We start from the raw sequence: 17,291 nt of genomic DNA on the forward strand, positions 1-17,291 counted from the left end.
GAAAATAGGTAGAAAGAGGGGAAAGAATGGTACTAAAACTGAGTGATGTGTACAGGTGATTTCACAATTGCAAGCCATCTCATATAATATCTTTTCTTTATTCTGTGTTTTATGGTAATCAATTCAGCTACACTACATCATCTTCAAGTTCCTCCACATACTTTCCATGAGATGAAATTTAAATTTTCTGTCCTCCCTTTCCAATGCCGTATAATCATGCTTGTTCCTTTCTGTTCTCTATCACTGAGCTTCTCTAGGTTTCTGACAAAAGCAATAAAATCCTCAGTGTCTTTTTTTTCCCCTTTTCTTCTCTCCTCTTTGTTAGCAGTTGGAAAATAATATCACCACTTGCTTCAAAACCTGGACTCTCAAAAATATGCTGTTCTGTGAAACGGTGGTGCCCTTGAGCCACCCTGGACCTACCTCTAATCTGCAAACCATCAGTCAAGCAAGAAAGCTCTCTCTGGTTCAGTAGCAGGATTTCAATATTTTTGCATTCTCTCACATCTGCTTCCTTGGCTTATGCAGCAGAAAACAAAGGATGCAAGTGAGGACAACCTCACTCTTCTCTGAAGACTAATCTAGAAGTTATCTTTTCCTATTTTTCCAGATGTGACCAGCAGGCTGACATACTATTCTGTGTAATTAGGATTTCTTTCACTTTCCAAGAAGAGTAAAACCCATCTGCCTCTTTTGTGCTGCCCTACCCTCCAAAAAACCCCCTCAGATTTTCTCAGGATGTTTGATATGAATTGTTTTAAATTAGGCTAATGCAGAGACCGTGACTCCCAGACCAGAGCGTGAAGTTAAAGGTGCTGCCCTGCCCTTTTCAGGTTTGAGATGAAGAGACATCCCCTCAATCACTCAGATCTGCAGACCAGAACTAACCAGAAAAATCCCAGCCAAACACAAGTGCAACAGAAAACAAGGGAGAAAAGCAGCCCAAACCTGCCTGTTACATAGTTACACTCACTGTCTTGTGTTGCCTTATTTTTGTCGGGTTTACGTGCTTTACCTTGACTTCTAGATTTGTCTCTTTATGAACACTAACTTTTTCAGAAAAAAACCCCAACATTGATTTTTCTGGAAATGCATGTGCCTCTCAAAAATAATTCTCACGGAAATTTTTAAAATCAGATTTTCTTGGTACCTTACAAAGCTTTTAAAGAAGCGTAATCCCTCTAACAGCTAAAACAGGTCATCGATAGTTTATAAAATGTTCTGAATCTTAAATGACACTTTAGATTGATAGCAAATTACTCCTAAAATTTGTTTGGTCCCTGAAAGAATATTCAAAGAGAGAATTTCACTCCTTTTGGCAAAGACAGACACCTCCCTGAGCATTATGCAAAGTTTCAAAATATGGCTTACATTTCTCATACTTTATGTCTAAAATTGATTTTATTACACTTTAATAGTTCTGACTTCAGTCTATAGCAGCACTGACAATACTGACAGTGCTACAGAATAACATGGAGTTAGCTGTGCTGAGGCTACAAAACCACTGCCACATAGTCTAAATGCTCTAATTTTTCAGAAGTTCAAATAGCAAAAAAACGAGCTTGTTCACTCCAAATATCAGGTAATACAGAATGTATTAGTATGGATACTGTAGAAGGAGTTAAGAGAAGAGGGAATGGGCATGCCAAATTTGTGTGGGGACTTCCAAAAGCTGTTAAAGTGGTGTTCCCTTTAGCTGTGCAGTTACTTTGCTTTCATCTACCTGTCTGTAAAAAAAAATGTGCATTTTTATGTTTTGATGTCATTGTTAAATCCCAGTATTCATTTACAAGGCTGTGATTCAGCATGTTACATATTTTGTTTTCTCTCTGATGTCAGCTGATTTAAAACTGACCATGAAGACCTACTCAAATATTTAAAAGAAACATGAATAATATAGGCTGAAAGAGACCTCTCAAGGTCACGTGGTCCAACCCCCAGCTCAGAGCTGGGCCAACTTTGAAACTGGATCTGGACTGAAAGGCAGAGATGCAAATAAGGATCTTTCTTTATCAGGGCTTCAGTGAGGATTAATTTGAAAAGAAGGAATAGCAATTTCACTGATGACTTCTCTAGGAGCCAAAGAATCCGAGGATTTAGAAAAACAATCCATTCTTCAAGGTACAAAGACAATTAAGTGTTTCTATAGGGCATTTATATCCTGGATGTAATCTGCACCGTGGAATGATCATGCATTTACATTACAAAAGAAACAGGTCTGCACAGAATATAGTCAGCAGGAGGCTCCCAAAGGTTAAATCTCTCCTGCAATGGTTATTCTAATTTCTTTAGACACTCCCTACACCCTGTGTAAGAGCTGGAGCTTCGTAATGCCATCACACCTGCTGGAGAAGGTTGTCATTACCATGATGTGAAACTCTTGTTAACGCCAGGCTCTGATGCTGTGCACTATCACTCTTTGTACTACTGGGACAAAGCATTAAATATGAAATATGAGAGAATCGGCACTGCAGAATATCAAAAAGACTCCTACAACATTTCTGGAGTGTATATCCTATACAAAAAGCTTAAAAAAAAAAAAAAAAAGATTTCACTTGCTAAAAGTAAGAACAGTAACGAAAACAAGATCTAGGCAGTTTGGTTATTTAGCCTGTCATGATACTTTGGCAAGGCTGCAGCCTGCCTAGAAATGCTGTCAGCCCAAGGCAGAGAGCTGTTCCAGAAAGGATGAGCGGTGGTTTTCTCTTCTGAAAGAGCTCAACACCATTATAAACTTGGCCTGAAGTCAATGAGCAGAAACTATACAAGTCAACAAGAGCTATGGTTGTTACAAAAGGAATGCCTCTCAATGTGATTTTCAGAAATAAGCAAAGAATATTTTAAATATTTACCTGATTAGTTTTGACTTTTCCATCCCCTACATAAAGGCATTAGTTTTAATAGTTTTTTTGTTTCATCTTTATAAGCCTCCAGCTGAATTTTCATAGAAGATTACTAAATCCTCTGTGAAGCAGGAAATGAAATTTATGCCTCTAACTTTAGGTGACCTGCTGCAGTGCCAAAGCTGGGAACCCAGTCTTCTCACGTGGAGAGAGAGAGGCACCTCTCCAGCATACACGGCACATCAAGGATTTATGGATCTCCATACACTGTGCGGTGAATTTAGGAGCGTGAAATGAACCAAATGAAAGGGGGTTCAGTGTAGATAGTGACACCTGCACTAAGAGCCCTGCCCTCTCCTTTCCGTCCAGTGCATGCACCTCAGTGGCAGGTTTCACCCACTCTCGTGAACTGTACTTCAGAAGTGCATTATTCTCACTGGTAAACATAAAGCACATGGCAAACTAGCTCATATGTAGATGTATACAATATCCAGAGTAAGGTGTAACGAAACCAACGGTTCACCTGTCATTTAGGCAATCCTGACAGATCCCTGAAGTTGGGTGCAGTAAATCTCAGCACAGGGATTTAACTTGTTCACCACAGACCTGAATTAGTTCATAAAACATCTATGGGAGTTGTGGCAAGACAGAATTACTATCCAAAACTAAATAAGTAATAAATATATTTACAGTTTTTGCCAAACGGCTGGATGAAAGAGATTTTTGTGTTTCCTCTCACATGAAAGTTATATAAGCATATCTACGAGCTTTATGAAATGAGCAGGCACCGTTAGCTGGTTTTTGTTTGTAGTTCAAATCACAGTCATAGCTTCAACAGCACAAAAATACAAGCACAACAATAAGGCAGCAGGAACCGGACAGTCCCAAGAAGGAAAAAAGACACAGAGAAATAAATATCTAGAAAGCATCTTGTTGGCAATGTGAAGCTTTGCTTCCAACAGTAAACCAGGACAGTGATCAGCTTTAGGGGTCTTGCAAATTGCTTAAGCAAATACAGTCTGAGCAGGACTGATTTTCACTTCAGGTGTTAACTTTTTTTGACACAAAATGCAAACATGTGACAGGTGACTTTATGATCTAGTTTCCAGTTTCAACTGTGAAAAAAATGCTATTAAATTCCCACTCTGCCTTTTCCACGTGAGCAGGTGGGTGCACAAGGAGGAAGAAGCTCAGCTGAGAAATGGACAGGATGCGGCAAAGAAAAGGAGAAATTATGCTTAACAAGTTCACGGGAATTAGCGAGTAACAAAACACCTTTTGATGGTAAATATACTTTTCATTCTTTCCTGGCTTTCAGAGAAATGCTTAATTTTGCTATGATTATTCATAGCTTGTAACAATTCCAACAGTAGCTTAGTACAGAGAGGGAAATTATGGTCTTAGTGATATCAGCTTCTTCTGTGGAACTTGTACCTCACCATCATGCCAGGTGTCTCACCAAGGATGCACTTAAAATTCAACAGCAACACAGAATGAAAAGGGCAATTATTTTGTTTAAAAACAATAATATTAAGAAATCTATTTTCAGAGAGGACCCAATCTTTTATGACCTTGGATAAATTGCATAATGTCCTTTCCTTCTGTATTTTAACAGTAGTACTTATCACTGTCATGGAGATGAATTCATCAATATGTGTTGTGATTTCTTTCTGCACTAAAGAAGATAAATAGGCAGTTTCTTCTTGTCATCAAAATGTTATTGCCGCATAACTGAGAAGTTTCTTACCTTGCTGCTGTGCCGCTTCTTGCTCACTGAGGGAGAACCAGGCTGACCAGGGCTGGGAACCGCACTGGAGGCAGCAGAAGTGGTTCCAGAATGAACGTGAGATCCCTTTTCCACTCCTGAGGAAGTGACTAGCGGTGACTGCTGCAGAGAAACCTTTTGGAGCTCTGCAGCCAGCTGCTTGGGATCAACCCCTGGGGATTTCGCTTTATCTACTGGATTAAAGTAAGAGACCTTTGTATTGATAACCGCTAGCACATTCAAACCCATTTTACCATAGTCCAGGGATTGGGTAATGATCTTTACAACTTTTCATACCATCTGCTTATATACTTTGAAGATGCAAAAAGCAACCTATAAAAAATAGACGTTTTCCCCCAACTTCAACATCCCAGTTACAATCTTTCTACTCAACACTCGATCAAACAGTGTTACTCATCTCACAAGCTTTCTGAGAAGGTTATTGTCTAGCTGAAGAAAAATAGGCCTTGCTGATCCTGCTGAATCACACCAGAGCAAATTACAGTTTTAAAGGCTGGCCTGCGCTAACTTTCACTGTTTGGAACTGGTCCAGTTTCACCAAGTACCAGAACTTTTTTGTAACAAGCTTTAATCTCAACTCTTTTTTTTCTTTTTAAACTGGACATTCAATAAAACTGAATTCTGCTCCTGAGATAATTCATACAAAAATAACAAAGGCTCAAAACTTCAGCATTGCAAATTAATCCAAGCAGAATAAAATTAAAACAAATGAAGAGTAAAAGCCCTGATTTATCTTTCCTTATTACACACACTGATGTGAGGCATCTGTGATAGGAGTCTGATTGCCCTCCCTGCTGCCTGGGAACGAGTGGGAATTTACCCTTTGTAGACAGCAATCTCCATTTAACAGAGAAACGGGGTCAAGTAAGTTTCATATGTGCCTTAAAGTGAGTAGAGTTACAATGATAGTAGGCTCAGCTTGCTTCCCAGGTTCTCAGAAGTTTGAGAGGTTTAAAGCAATACATTAGCCTTATCCTGCCTGCTAGGCTGTATTTGACTTTTCTTTCTAGAGGGAATGGAGATTGTTTCTTTCCAAAGCAGAAGCAGCCTGCAAAACTTCAGAGGTGATGGCAAGAAAGACTTGGCTTGGTGGCCAGAAGGGACTGCAGAGTTGTTCCAACTCAGAAACCACTAGAAGATTGCTAGACTAGGAGGAAACATGCATGCAAGAATGAGGCAATTCACTTTTATTTCTGTTTTTTTCCTCATTTTGAATTTTCTCCATTAATAAAAAATATTGTTTATTCTAGCTTCTGTCCTTTTAAAACCCAATTTCAGTGTCCTGCCCTTGGTGTTTTTGATCTGCTCACTAAGAAAGAAATTGTGAGTAGCTCTGCCTCAAAGCTCTGTCAGACTCAGTGTTCTCTTTCAATTAATATCAATAACATCCACTTTCAACAAAAGGTAGTTTGATGGTAAGTATATTAATAGATTGGAAGAATTGCATGGTCAGAAAATGGAGGATTTAATCCCGTAGCATGTACTGATTGATAAAAGAGCAGCAATGAAGCCACAGAACTCAGAATGGACTCAGGAGATGATGAGTGAAACATTCTTTTAATCTGCACTGAACTTGCTGAAGGGCTGCATTACTAGTAAGGTTGTGGACATTGGTTCAAAGTTATACTATCATAGAATCATAGAATTGCCTCGGTTGGAAGGGACCTTTCAGATTATCTAGTCCAACCATCAACCTAACTCTGACAAAAACCATCACTAAACCATATATCTCTAAGCATTATGTCTACCCACCTTTTAAATACCTCCAGGGATGGTGCCTCAACCACTTTCCTGGGCAGACTGTTCCAATGCTTAATAACCCTTTCAGTGTAAAAAGCCTGCAGTCATGTTACTGATTGAACAGCAGGGAATCCCCCCAAAAGCACTGCCATTTTAGAAGTCACATTACAAAACTTCACACACTTTCTATTGCAGCCCTGTATCCTAGTAAATGCTGTATTTTCATCACTATTAACAGGCCACAAGCCTTGCTTTAAGCTAACATATGCCTTAGGACTTGTATTTTATTTGGACTTGCTGCAGTTTGCTAGGAGCTTTGTTTTAGCTTGTGTGGCTGCAACAGCAATTGTCTAACAACCATATGGTATGAACTTAACTTGAGTTATGCTTCACCTTGTATAATTGCGCAGTTTAATGTCCATTCTTAATGATTTTGATGTATAAAGGCACAACAGTAATTGCACTGTGTAGATTGAAGTATTTCTGACTCCAGACTAGTGATGCAGTTTACAGGGGCACAGGCCTGGGGTGACAGCAGAGTGCTGCAAGGTTTGGGCACAGGACGGCAGCTGAGGCCCCAGGGCTACCAGCAGCTCACCGGTCAGTAACTGACGCTAATGCAAACTCAGGAGCGGGGTGAAATCAATTTTAGGGGGGCCAGAAGGAACAAAGAACAAGAATCTGTCACAGGTAAAGTGTATGATATCCAGTCAAGTCATAGGCAATGCAGAGCTGCTGACTGGTGAGGAAAGAATGAGGCATGCTAGAAAACAGATAAAAAAGGCCCCAAGAAGATCTTGAAGCGAGAGGAAGGAACTGTCAACATCATTCACCTCCCAGCAAGGAGGAGTCAAAAACTCTTACCACAAAGATCACACTCCTCCAGGGACACCGTTGACTTGCTGCAATGGCCCCAGAGTGAAAGCTCTGCCAGCAGGGCCCGGAGAAGCTGCTGCCGGAGGGGGACCATTATGCCACCGTTTTCTGTGGCCTGTATAGTTGAAGGGGAGCTAGCAGGAGGTTTTCCCTGGATGACGAATGTTAGCTGCAGTACTGTTACTGAGATTTTCTTTGTATTAATTAGTGTAGACTGTGTCAGTATGGATTGAACTACCTGTAGATGTGGTGCTGAGGGACATGGTTTAAAGGCAACTTGGCAGCACTAGGTTAATGGTTGGACTTGATGATCTTTTCATGGTCTTTTCCAACCTAAATGATCCTATGATTCTATGCTTCTATGATGATTCTCTGATTCTATGAACTGGGCTAATAATAATAACAAACAATAAATGCTTGGCTTTGTATATAAGGTGTGGTTCCCTTTCTGCCCATGGCAAGATTTGGGATGTAGCACCTGAACTTACAATGACACTATCCTTATTTATATCCAATTTTCAGCTGCTACCCAGTCCCATAATATCAAAGCAATAGCTTGTCGCTCACCTGCCTTTACTGGCTCATGCAGCTCCAGGTGCTGGGGATTCTCAGAGTCCGAGAGCATGTTCAGGTCCCTAGAGAAAGCAACAAGAAGCCTGAGACAAAAGAAACTCTTTCTTCATACCCTCAGTATTGTATTAAGTAGATAAATGAATAGTGGTTCATGACAGAAAGCAGCTCCCAAGCATGGCCCCTTCTTAGCTGATACATATTTGCAATGCTGTCAAAGAGCTGAGAAGAAAAGGTTCTTTTAAGGTGAAATCTTTAATGGATTTAATGCAAGTTTATACATTTCTCATGATGCTTACATGGCTTTCATCTAAAGGATACAGTTTTCAGTAAAAGTCAAGTTAGTGCTAAATTATCTTTTTCTAACCCCAGTAAATTCAGTGAATTGTATGTGTGCCAATGAGAGGAGATTGTGGCCTAACAATGGAGATATCAGTGTTTATAAAAGCATAATTAATAACTTCTGCCTCCTCTTATCTTTCCTTATGACTTTAGAAAGAAAAAAAGAACAAACAGACCTCCCACTCTCACAGCGAACTCTTGCTAATTATTACATTGATGCTTTGTGCTAACAAAGGTTCCACCTTAACAACTGTAAATTAAAAAAAAAAAAAAAAGCCATGAAAAGCCAAAAAAAATGGAAACAGAAAGATGGGGAAAAACTCACAGTCTTACACATATTTCTGCTTCCCCACTCTGTTGAATAATAATGCTCTGGACTTCTTCATAAGTTTTCCCAGTCAAGGGGATGCCGTTCCATTCCAGCACCTGCATTCCTAAGAAGGCAAAACAGCATGAGGTCAAGTGCTCAGATTTTGACAAGGGCATCAGATAGACTGCTTTGACAAGAAGATTTGATGTGACATTCAGTGAATGTTGTTTAAATGACACAACACATTAGCAAAGCCCTTTCACTTCACACACATTAGAGCGTTGAGTGTTATTGTTCCATCAGCTATAACTTACCTATTGAAACAAGTCAGGACATTAATTCCTTTCTGATTCAAACTGTACATGCACTCTCCACAGTCCATGTTGCATGATATTGAAAAACTTTTGCAATATCAAAACCATGCAAACCTACCAACACGGCAAGAAATCAAAACATTTTCTACATCAAACATTTCCTGGCCAGCCATGGTCTTGGAAGATAACTGTTCACTACAGTGGCACATTGCTGTTATGAAGCTGAGCCTTTAGCCTGTGGGACTAAATTTGTGAATGTGATTTGGTAATTCAAATACATTTTCTCTACTTCATCACTTAAGAAAATACAACAAGATGAAGGCAGTTGGCCAAACTGATTTTAAATGAAAAAAATACCTCCATATTTCAGATATTCATGTGTAAATTTTTCTTCCATATCTTTTCTTATGAAGAAGTGACAAAACAGCTGAACATAATTCATTGTGGAAGGCACAAACAGACTTACGATAAACAGGCTGAAAAATACTGTATACTGAACTAATCTGTTGGGTCTTCCAAGCATCCCAGGACTGAGCCAGCAGACTTGGTATGGAGCAAGGTATCGCTATACGGAAGTTTTATGCTCAGTATTTGCAGAGTCAATCCCTGTATAAATCATGTGAGGCGTATTCTGATAAGATGAGAAATCTTTTGGTGAGGTATAATGCTTATAAAAAACAAACTGTAAATTCATATCTGGGACTTAAAACTCGGGTTCTGAGAGCTGCATTCATATTTTGAACTAGTTAGTCATAAAGGTGACTCCAAAGAGATTAACTTCTCACTAATGTACAAATGTCAAAATCCAAGCCTCAGGCTCTAGAGGAAAAAAATGCTTAATGGGACAAGATACTGAATTCTTAATATTTCACTAAAAGCAATGTATTACAAAACATCTGAAAACCACATCATCCACACAGCAAGGAAAACCACAAACACTTAGCTTGCTACAACTTACACAGACAAAACCAAGTCTTCACCTGGGTCATATATTTATTTGAAAATCCTGTGCTGTTGCATATAACAAATGGGAAAAACAATGAAGTGAAATGTGGAGATAAACTCATAGGAAAACAAGCATGGAATAACGCAGATGAAATTATTTGACAATGAAAGGATATGGGAAAAAAAGTCTATAACTTTATATTACAAAAATCTCCATAGGATTCCATTAATTAGGATTTGAAATATCAGAATTGCTTATAACGTTTCTCAGTAACAATGTATAATTTTGTTTGCAGCAGTTTACAGAAATACAGACTGTGCAGAATGACTAAAAAGTGATGCTCAGAAGGCAGTAAAACCAGCTGCTTAGTGCCAGAATAGATTTGTCTTTTCCTAAGATTTAGCCCCTTTCATTTACCAGCCATCATTCAAAAGCATGATCTTGCTTTTGCTTGTTAGAGCAGATCTGGTTTTAAGCTCAGTTCCTCTGGAATAAAGCAGCAGTAATTATGAATAAATGTAGCTCCCCCTGATTTTCTTACATACAAAATATAGCAGCATGCACTCTGTCTTGAGAAGGCTTCTAGGAAGGAAGGAACCAGCGTTATTTTTGTTTTCTTGTCAGTGTGTGCCCTCATAATGTTATCGTGGCATAGGATGTTGAGTAGGACAGCACGAACCTCTTGAGCAAGCCAAGCCAAGCCACCTCTTCTATGTATTGGTAATGAACAAGAATAAAACTGGAAAGTTTTAGATATTTGAGAAAGTGGTTAACATCCTTTTGTTCAAAAAAAGAGCTTTGTTGACAAAATGCATCCAGCTACTGTCCTAGGTTTATCACATTCTGCTTGCATGGCTTCAGAAGAAAATTTGCCAGGGGAGCAGTAAGGCTATCATCAACAACTTGCTTTAATTTAGAAGACCAGGAGGAAGAGCCTAGCTGAGCACCGCTGCAGCATGGGGATTCGGAAATCAAGTCTCATTTCCACTGGTGAGAGTTTCACTGAGTGCAATGGCACCACGGTCACTCGCTCGGTCAGTAAGGCCAAGCAGATGTGAACAAAGCAGCAAACTGAAAGGAAATTGAATCTCAACAGCCTTGGGTCACACAGAGATCCATTCAAGCTGCCAGTATAGGGGTATAGTTTTTTTATTGGCTGCCTTGTGGATTCATCAATGTTTAAAATCAAAACAATTTAAAAATTACTTAATTGATCTGACTGATAGCCCCGGGGTGTAAGGAAAAAAATTTTAGGCAAGAAGCTGATTTCCCTTTTCTTAAGGAGTAACTGCTAAATACCTTTTGATGGAAAAAAAATAATGTTACAAAGAAAACCTTTAGGACGAATGTGAGTCTAATCAACAAAAAGAGTAAAAAGAAATAACAAGAAGTCACATGAGACATGATAATAATTTTTTTTGCCTAAAACCCAGTCACATTCTATAACTGTTCTTTGGTAGTCAGGACATGCTATCCACATTTCCAAAACTTCGTATACTTCAAATCACCAGTTTAGTAGATAAAAAACAAACAGGAAGATGAGAAAACTGACATTGATCCATGACAACTCTGCTGACTGAGGAAGAACTAGTAACTGCCCTCATAATTGAATCCATAATTTCTTCTGGCATTTTTTTTTAAATTTTATTGGGACAGCTACATCCTGCACTGTTGGTGAGCAACAACTTATTTTTAGCAGTATCAGCTCCCACAGTCAGCAGATTGGCTTTATACACCGAGACCTCCTCCCTGCTCCACTAAGTGTGCTGACACACACGATTTGCTCATTCTTTTTGGTATCTACTTTATGGTGACATTTAGAACCTGGAATCAGAAGTTGTTTATAATTTTCCACTGATTACAAAACGATTATTACAGAGAGGGAACCTCATACATTCATAACTGCTATGGAGATATCCACATTTAGCTAGATTAATGTCATCCTTTCCCTTAAAAAAGCATGCTGCCATCCTATTGTATTGAAAGAGAGAAAGAAGCTTACTGTGTTCATATGTTCTTCTACATGCATCTGTTACTGGCCACAGTTAGAGATTTTACCAAAATCTAAGTGTACCTTTCCTCTGACACAGTATAGCCATTGTCATCTTCTTTAAAACTGACAAATAAATAACTTGAAGTCTCCTGTATTTGTTATCATTGCTGCTCTCAGTGCTTAAACCAAGAGTTTGCTCCTGGAGGGAGGGTCAGTGCTTACGCTGCAGAAGTGAGGAAGGACCCACGTTCCACCAGAACCATCACAACAAGCAGAGGGTGGAGTTTGATTGTATTGCATTATATTGCCATACTTAACATGTGCAGCTTAATGCTATTTAAGATGACCAGGCTCTTTTTTGCAACTAGTAAAGTGTTAACATTTATTATTTTTGTTTAAGCATGAGTAGGCCAATTATCTGTTAACTGATTACAATAAAACCTGAAAACTGCTGAATTGTTTTCCTTGTTTTGACATTTTGACTAGTCATTTGACAGCTTGTGTAATGGAAGCTAAGTACTGGTAAAACTTGAAATCTGCTTTTAACAATGGGGAGTCAGGGACTATTAAGAAGTAGTTTCTATCAACCCAGGGACAAAAGTACTTGAAATAACTACCTGGGGTCCCTGGGGAGCATTCAGCATGCTTTGTTGATCCTGGAAGATCTGTGAAATTTTGGGGAAGAGATTTTTTGGGTAGAAAGTTCTAATAATATGGAAAAAAGAGATGAGTTTGGACTCAAACCTAGGGCCAGACTTAAGCTTACAACACCATATACAATTTCCCAGGAGCCTGAGTAAACCTGTGTCCAAATACGAGGAGCGGGTCCACTGAAACTTGCTTGAACTGACCACATGGTTTGAACCGGTAATCTTCTGCTGATAATTTTTATTGCTCATGCCAAACAACTAAGCCCTCTAATTGCTGACTATTTAGATTTATAAACATTGTAAGTGGATCAGCTGTTAGAAAAAAAATTGCTTCCATAATAGCATGGACTATGTGGGTATTGCTCCCTCTTCAGTCTTGTGAAATGTTTTATAGCTGCTCAATCAAGAAGTGCAAAATGCAGCTCACTACTAATGTTCAACTGCCTATATAAAATAAAGCACTTTTTCATCTCAAATATTTCCATATGTTTACAAGTACTGCAAAATTGCAGATTGTCCAGAAAGGTAGTGGAGTCTGTCCCTGGAGGTGTTCAAAACCCAACAGGACACAGCCCTGGGCAACCTGCTCTCACTGATCCTGCTTTGAACAGGGAGATTGAACTGGGTGATCTCCAGAGGTGCTTTCCAGCCTCAACTATTTTGTGATTCTGTGTAAAATAGTTAAATTTTGCTTTATAGGCTATGCTAATATTTTATCCATATATGCTGTAGCTCTATGTATCAAAGAAAGCAGAAATAGCCGACTCTATGGATATCAGATCTGCACCATGATATCCACAAATCATTCAGAGTGCAGTTCCATGAATTAAATCATAGAATCATAGAATAGTTTGGGTTGGAAGGGACCTTAAAGATCATCTAGTTCCAACCCCTCTGCCATGGGCAGGGACAACTCCCACTAGACCAGGCTGCTCAAAGCCTCATCCAGCCTGGCCTTGAACACTTCCAGGGATGCGGCATCCACAACCTCCCTGGGCAACCTGTTCCACTGCCTCGCCACCCTCACAGTAAAGAATTTCTTCCTAATATACAATCTAAATTTACCCTCTTTCGGTTTGAAACCATTACCCCTCGTCCTATCGCTACACTCCCTGATAAAGAGTCCCTCCCCATCTTTCCTGTAGGTCCCTTTTAGGTACTGGAAAACTGCTACAATGTCTCCACAGAGCCTTCGCTTCTCCAGGTTGAACTATTCCTCATCTCTTTGAACTCCTGTACTTGAGTGGGTATCTACTCAAACTATTTATCTGGTTTTTTTTCATGAAGAGGCAACAATGAAAAAGTCTGCAATATCAAATGATCCGAAATTGGTTCCGTGGATACTGTTGAAATCTGTGTGTGTGTAAATCTCATAGTCTCTTTTAAAATCTTGGTTTACATTCAATTTTAAAAGTTAGATATAATTACATGCTGTATCATGGATCACTGTATTTAAGAGAAATTTAAACAAAACCAATTGTTCTTCGTTGTCCTACTTTTTGGCACAGGTACTTTGATGTAGCTCCTTTGGGTAGACTCTGCTCTCATTAAGTAATGATTAATTAAACTAATCAGCTGTCATCCTATTTAAAACTAAACTGTAAGAAAGATCTGAGAGCCGATAAAGTGAATCATTGTATTGTTGCCTCTTTTAGGATTTATGATAAAGAAAAGATATCTAAGACTGACCTACAGAGTGATCAAAAAATACTACCAATCATGGTCTTGATCCAACAAATAACTAAATACCCTTAATTTTCAAAGTATTTTCTACCACTGAATTTGCTATGCTATGGTGATACATAACCCTTGGCAGTAAAATTGTTGCTTTTAATGATTAACAGTGAAGATTAGACGATATCATAGTTACATCAAACATATTAACCTACAAGCATTTCAGGACCGGATCTCTTTAGTGCATATACAACCCGTGTTCATGGACAATGGCTTAAGGAGATGTTGTTCAAGGACTGGTACTGTGAACACTCCCTGCCATGGACGGAGACACTAGTTCTCTTTCTATTTACACTAATTTGAGGAATTTCATTAGTTTTACTCCTGACTTGCAATAATGCAAAACACTGATGCAAATGATCTTTAAAAAAATCATATTATTACATACTGGCTGTACAAAAAAAGCTTCAGACCTAACTTTGCTCTGTATTTGTGTTCTTCAAGAGCGACACAGATTTCAGAAATTTTATGGAAATTACAGCTTCCGTCAAATGCCAGTACTAGGAGTGATATAGAGCCACAACCTTGGGCTATTTATAATTTGTGTTTTCATATTCAGAAGAGTTTCCAGGAGAAATACATACTGCAGGAGAAAACCATATAAATGACTACTGTTTCTCTGAAGTGAATGTCATACCAGGGAAGCTGTTAGACTTGAAAACGTAAATGAGTTATTTATTCACAGAAACAACACAGCAAAGTTGCAAATACCCTATGCTGATGCTTCAGAATATCTAATCTTAGACCCAGAAGAGCTACTTCTAGCTTCCTTCTCTGTAACTGGTGAGTCCTTGGCTTTGCATTAAGATCTTGAACATTGTTATTTTCATTTACTCCATGGAACTATGCATTTATCAGGTTTTTAGATCCCATGTCTTCCTATAGAGCTGGTTGGGGAGGGGTTTGTTCCTTTATCCTGCAACCATGAGAGAGAAGCTGACTATATGGTATGAAAAAGCAACTGAAAGAAGGGGAAACAGCAAAAAATAACTAAAGTGTCTTTGCGGGTTGGGCATGGCCTGGATTTGGAAAGGCTATGTCATCTGTTCTCACTTCTATCCCAGACATTCTTGTATAATTTTTTTTTGTCTGCTTCCTTAATAGTGATGAAGGGCAGAAATATTTCTTTGCAAGGATATATATATAAAAAAAATATATATTTGAAGAGCTCCTACTCTGGTTGGGTGGCTGTTCTTAATAAATGCATCCTTCAGTCTACCACCTGGGTGATAAAACTGTACTGTTCAACCAAATGTGGTTGTATATATAATATTCCTATTGATAAAAAAGCATAATAAAATTATAAAAAACGCAGACAGAATAGATCTTTGTATTGGAGTTTCTGACTGTCAGCTGGAAGACACAATATATATCTAATTTTCCACCAATCTTCCATTATTTTCCACGTTTTCTGTCCTCTTCAGATTCATCTTTAAGACATGAGCTGTCTGCTTAATTAAAGTTGAAACTGAAAGGAATCTGAAAATCATCAAAGGATTATAGTTCTCTGAATATGAGTCCCAACATAACTGCTTCAAATACAGAAATACTAAACTGAGCCACTGAACATCTCGTGAATTTTATTCCCATCTGTAAAACAATGTACACTATTATAAAACGAATCTTAGTCACTTTGCATACACTGTTATACTGCAGAGTCTCCTATTCAGTATACCCAAGGCGCCTGAGAAGTGGTAAAACTGTTGTATTCTGTGTCACTAAGAGTTTTTAATTACTTCCACAAAATCAGATCACATGTATAAAAACTATTAGTTTTCCATTTTTTAGAGTGTCAGAGATGCTCTCCTACTGGAATGTAAAAAATCCAGACATTACAATATTAGAATAGAGCCTCTGGTTTTGGTTACTCCATAGTTATACACACAGATTGCTGGGGTTTATTCTCTGCTTCTCCATAGTTTGTATTGTTTATTCTTACGCAAAATACACATGTCTGTCTGAGTTGCATTTTTTTCACTGGTCCAATGCTCACAGAGGAAAAGAAAATTGGAGTCTCTAGGTTAGCAGCTTCAATCAGTAGGATGTGAATGTTAGTGTCTCTCTATTTCATAAAAGACTTAAAATTCAGAAACATTACTTTGAAATCCCAGAAAGTGCTATAAAAGTTAAATGTCCACTCAGAACAAGGAGAAACAACAACAACTTGCAGTCTGACAAAACACCAAATTACGTTATGGTCTGTGTTCACCAGTTATTTTTCTTTTATTTCTAAACCTTTATGATGGTTAAAAATAAGTTGATGAAAGTCAATGTGTTAATGTATTTCCCTGTACTGCTGGGCATGAATCACCCCAAAACTCATTATTTTTTGTAGACACCTTAACTTCCTCTCCCATTCATCATTCACACCCAGCCTGAATATTTTCCATTATTACAATAATTATTATATAGACAACATTCACAGTTCTTAAAAATGGACATGCTGTTCATCAAATAGAAATGATATAATGGACCTGCCTATGCCTCATGGCTGCTATGCTGCTACTATGAAATGGCATTGATAAAAGTACTGCCAGAGCAAGTCAACCTTGTATTTGGGGGGTACTTGGCATTTACAGGTGGCTATACACTACCCCACTGATTGGTGCAGCTGCGGTTATCAACCCAGTACTAAACACCTCTCTAATTTAGTCTGCCTTCACATTTCTATATACATTGGCACATGATTCTGTAGATCACTCTTCAGTTTGAGCTATGCTAGGGCAAGAATTGCTGATCTGCATGTATTTGTATGACCTGAATTGAAGCTCTCAGCAAGTTAAATGAAAATTAGTTACTGTTTATGAAAATAACTATGATATAAATGATAAATTTATAGTGTTTTCCCCACCACGCTATCCTCAAACATTGTATTCCATTAAAGTTACAGACACATGATGAGTTATACCATGCTGAACAAAATGCTGTGGTGCATTGTAATTATTCAGTGTTTCAGAAAAATAAATGTTTTTCAAAACATACTGTTTATGGAAGCTATAGAGCATAGCGTATTTACTTCACTTTCAGTAATGTCATATGAAAGATTAGAATGATTTTGCCAGAGAGATGAGTTTCCTGTAGAGAGCTCTAATTTAACTGAAAGTCTTAAACATTTCATTATCAGGTTGTGTTCACAAAGAAAATTCCACTTTTAAATGCAGTTTACTACAACTTCAGATTTTTTTCA

At 38.3% G+C, this 17,291-nt stretch overlaps 1 protein-coding gene across 1 annotated transcript in view; it reads right to left on the reverse strand.

Moving 5' to 3' along the window:
• PCLO (piccolo presynaptic cytomatrix protein) overlaps positions 1 to 17,291 on the reverse strand; it is a 367,476-nt gene that overhangs the window by 78,287 nt on the left and 271,898 nt on the right. Inside the window, 3 exon segments of the mRNA XM_054219098.1 lie at positions 4,591 to 4,802; positions 7,813 to 7,880; positions 8,483 to 8,591. Coding sequence (XP_054075073.1) covers positions 4,591 to 4,802; positions 7,813 to 7,880; positions 8,483 to 8,591 — 389 coding nt within the window.

The sequence above is a fragment of the Rissa tridactyla genome, chromosome 1, assembly GCF_028500815.1.
Source record: "Rissa tridactyla isolate bRisTri1 chromosome 1, bRisTri1.patW.cur.20221130, whole genome shotgun sequence".
Lineage (NCBI taxonomy): Eukaryota > Metazoa > Chordata > Aves > Charadriiformes > Laridae > Rissa > Rissa tridactyla.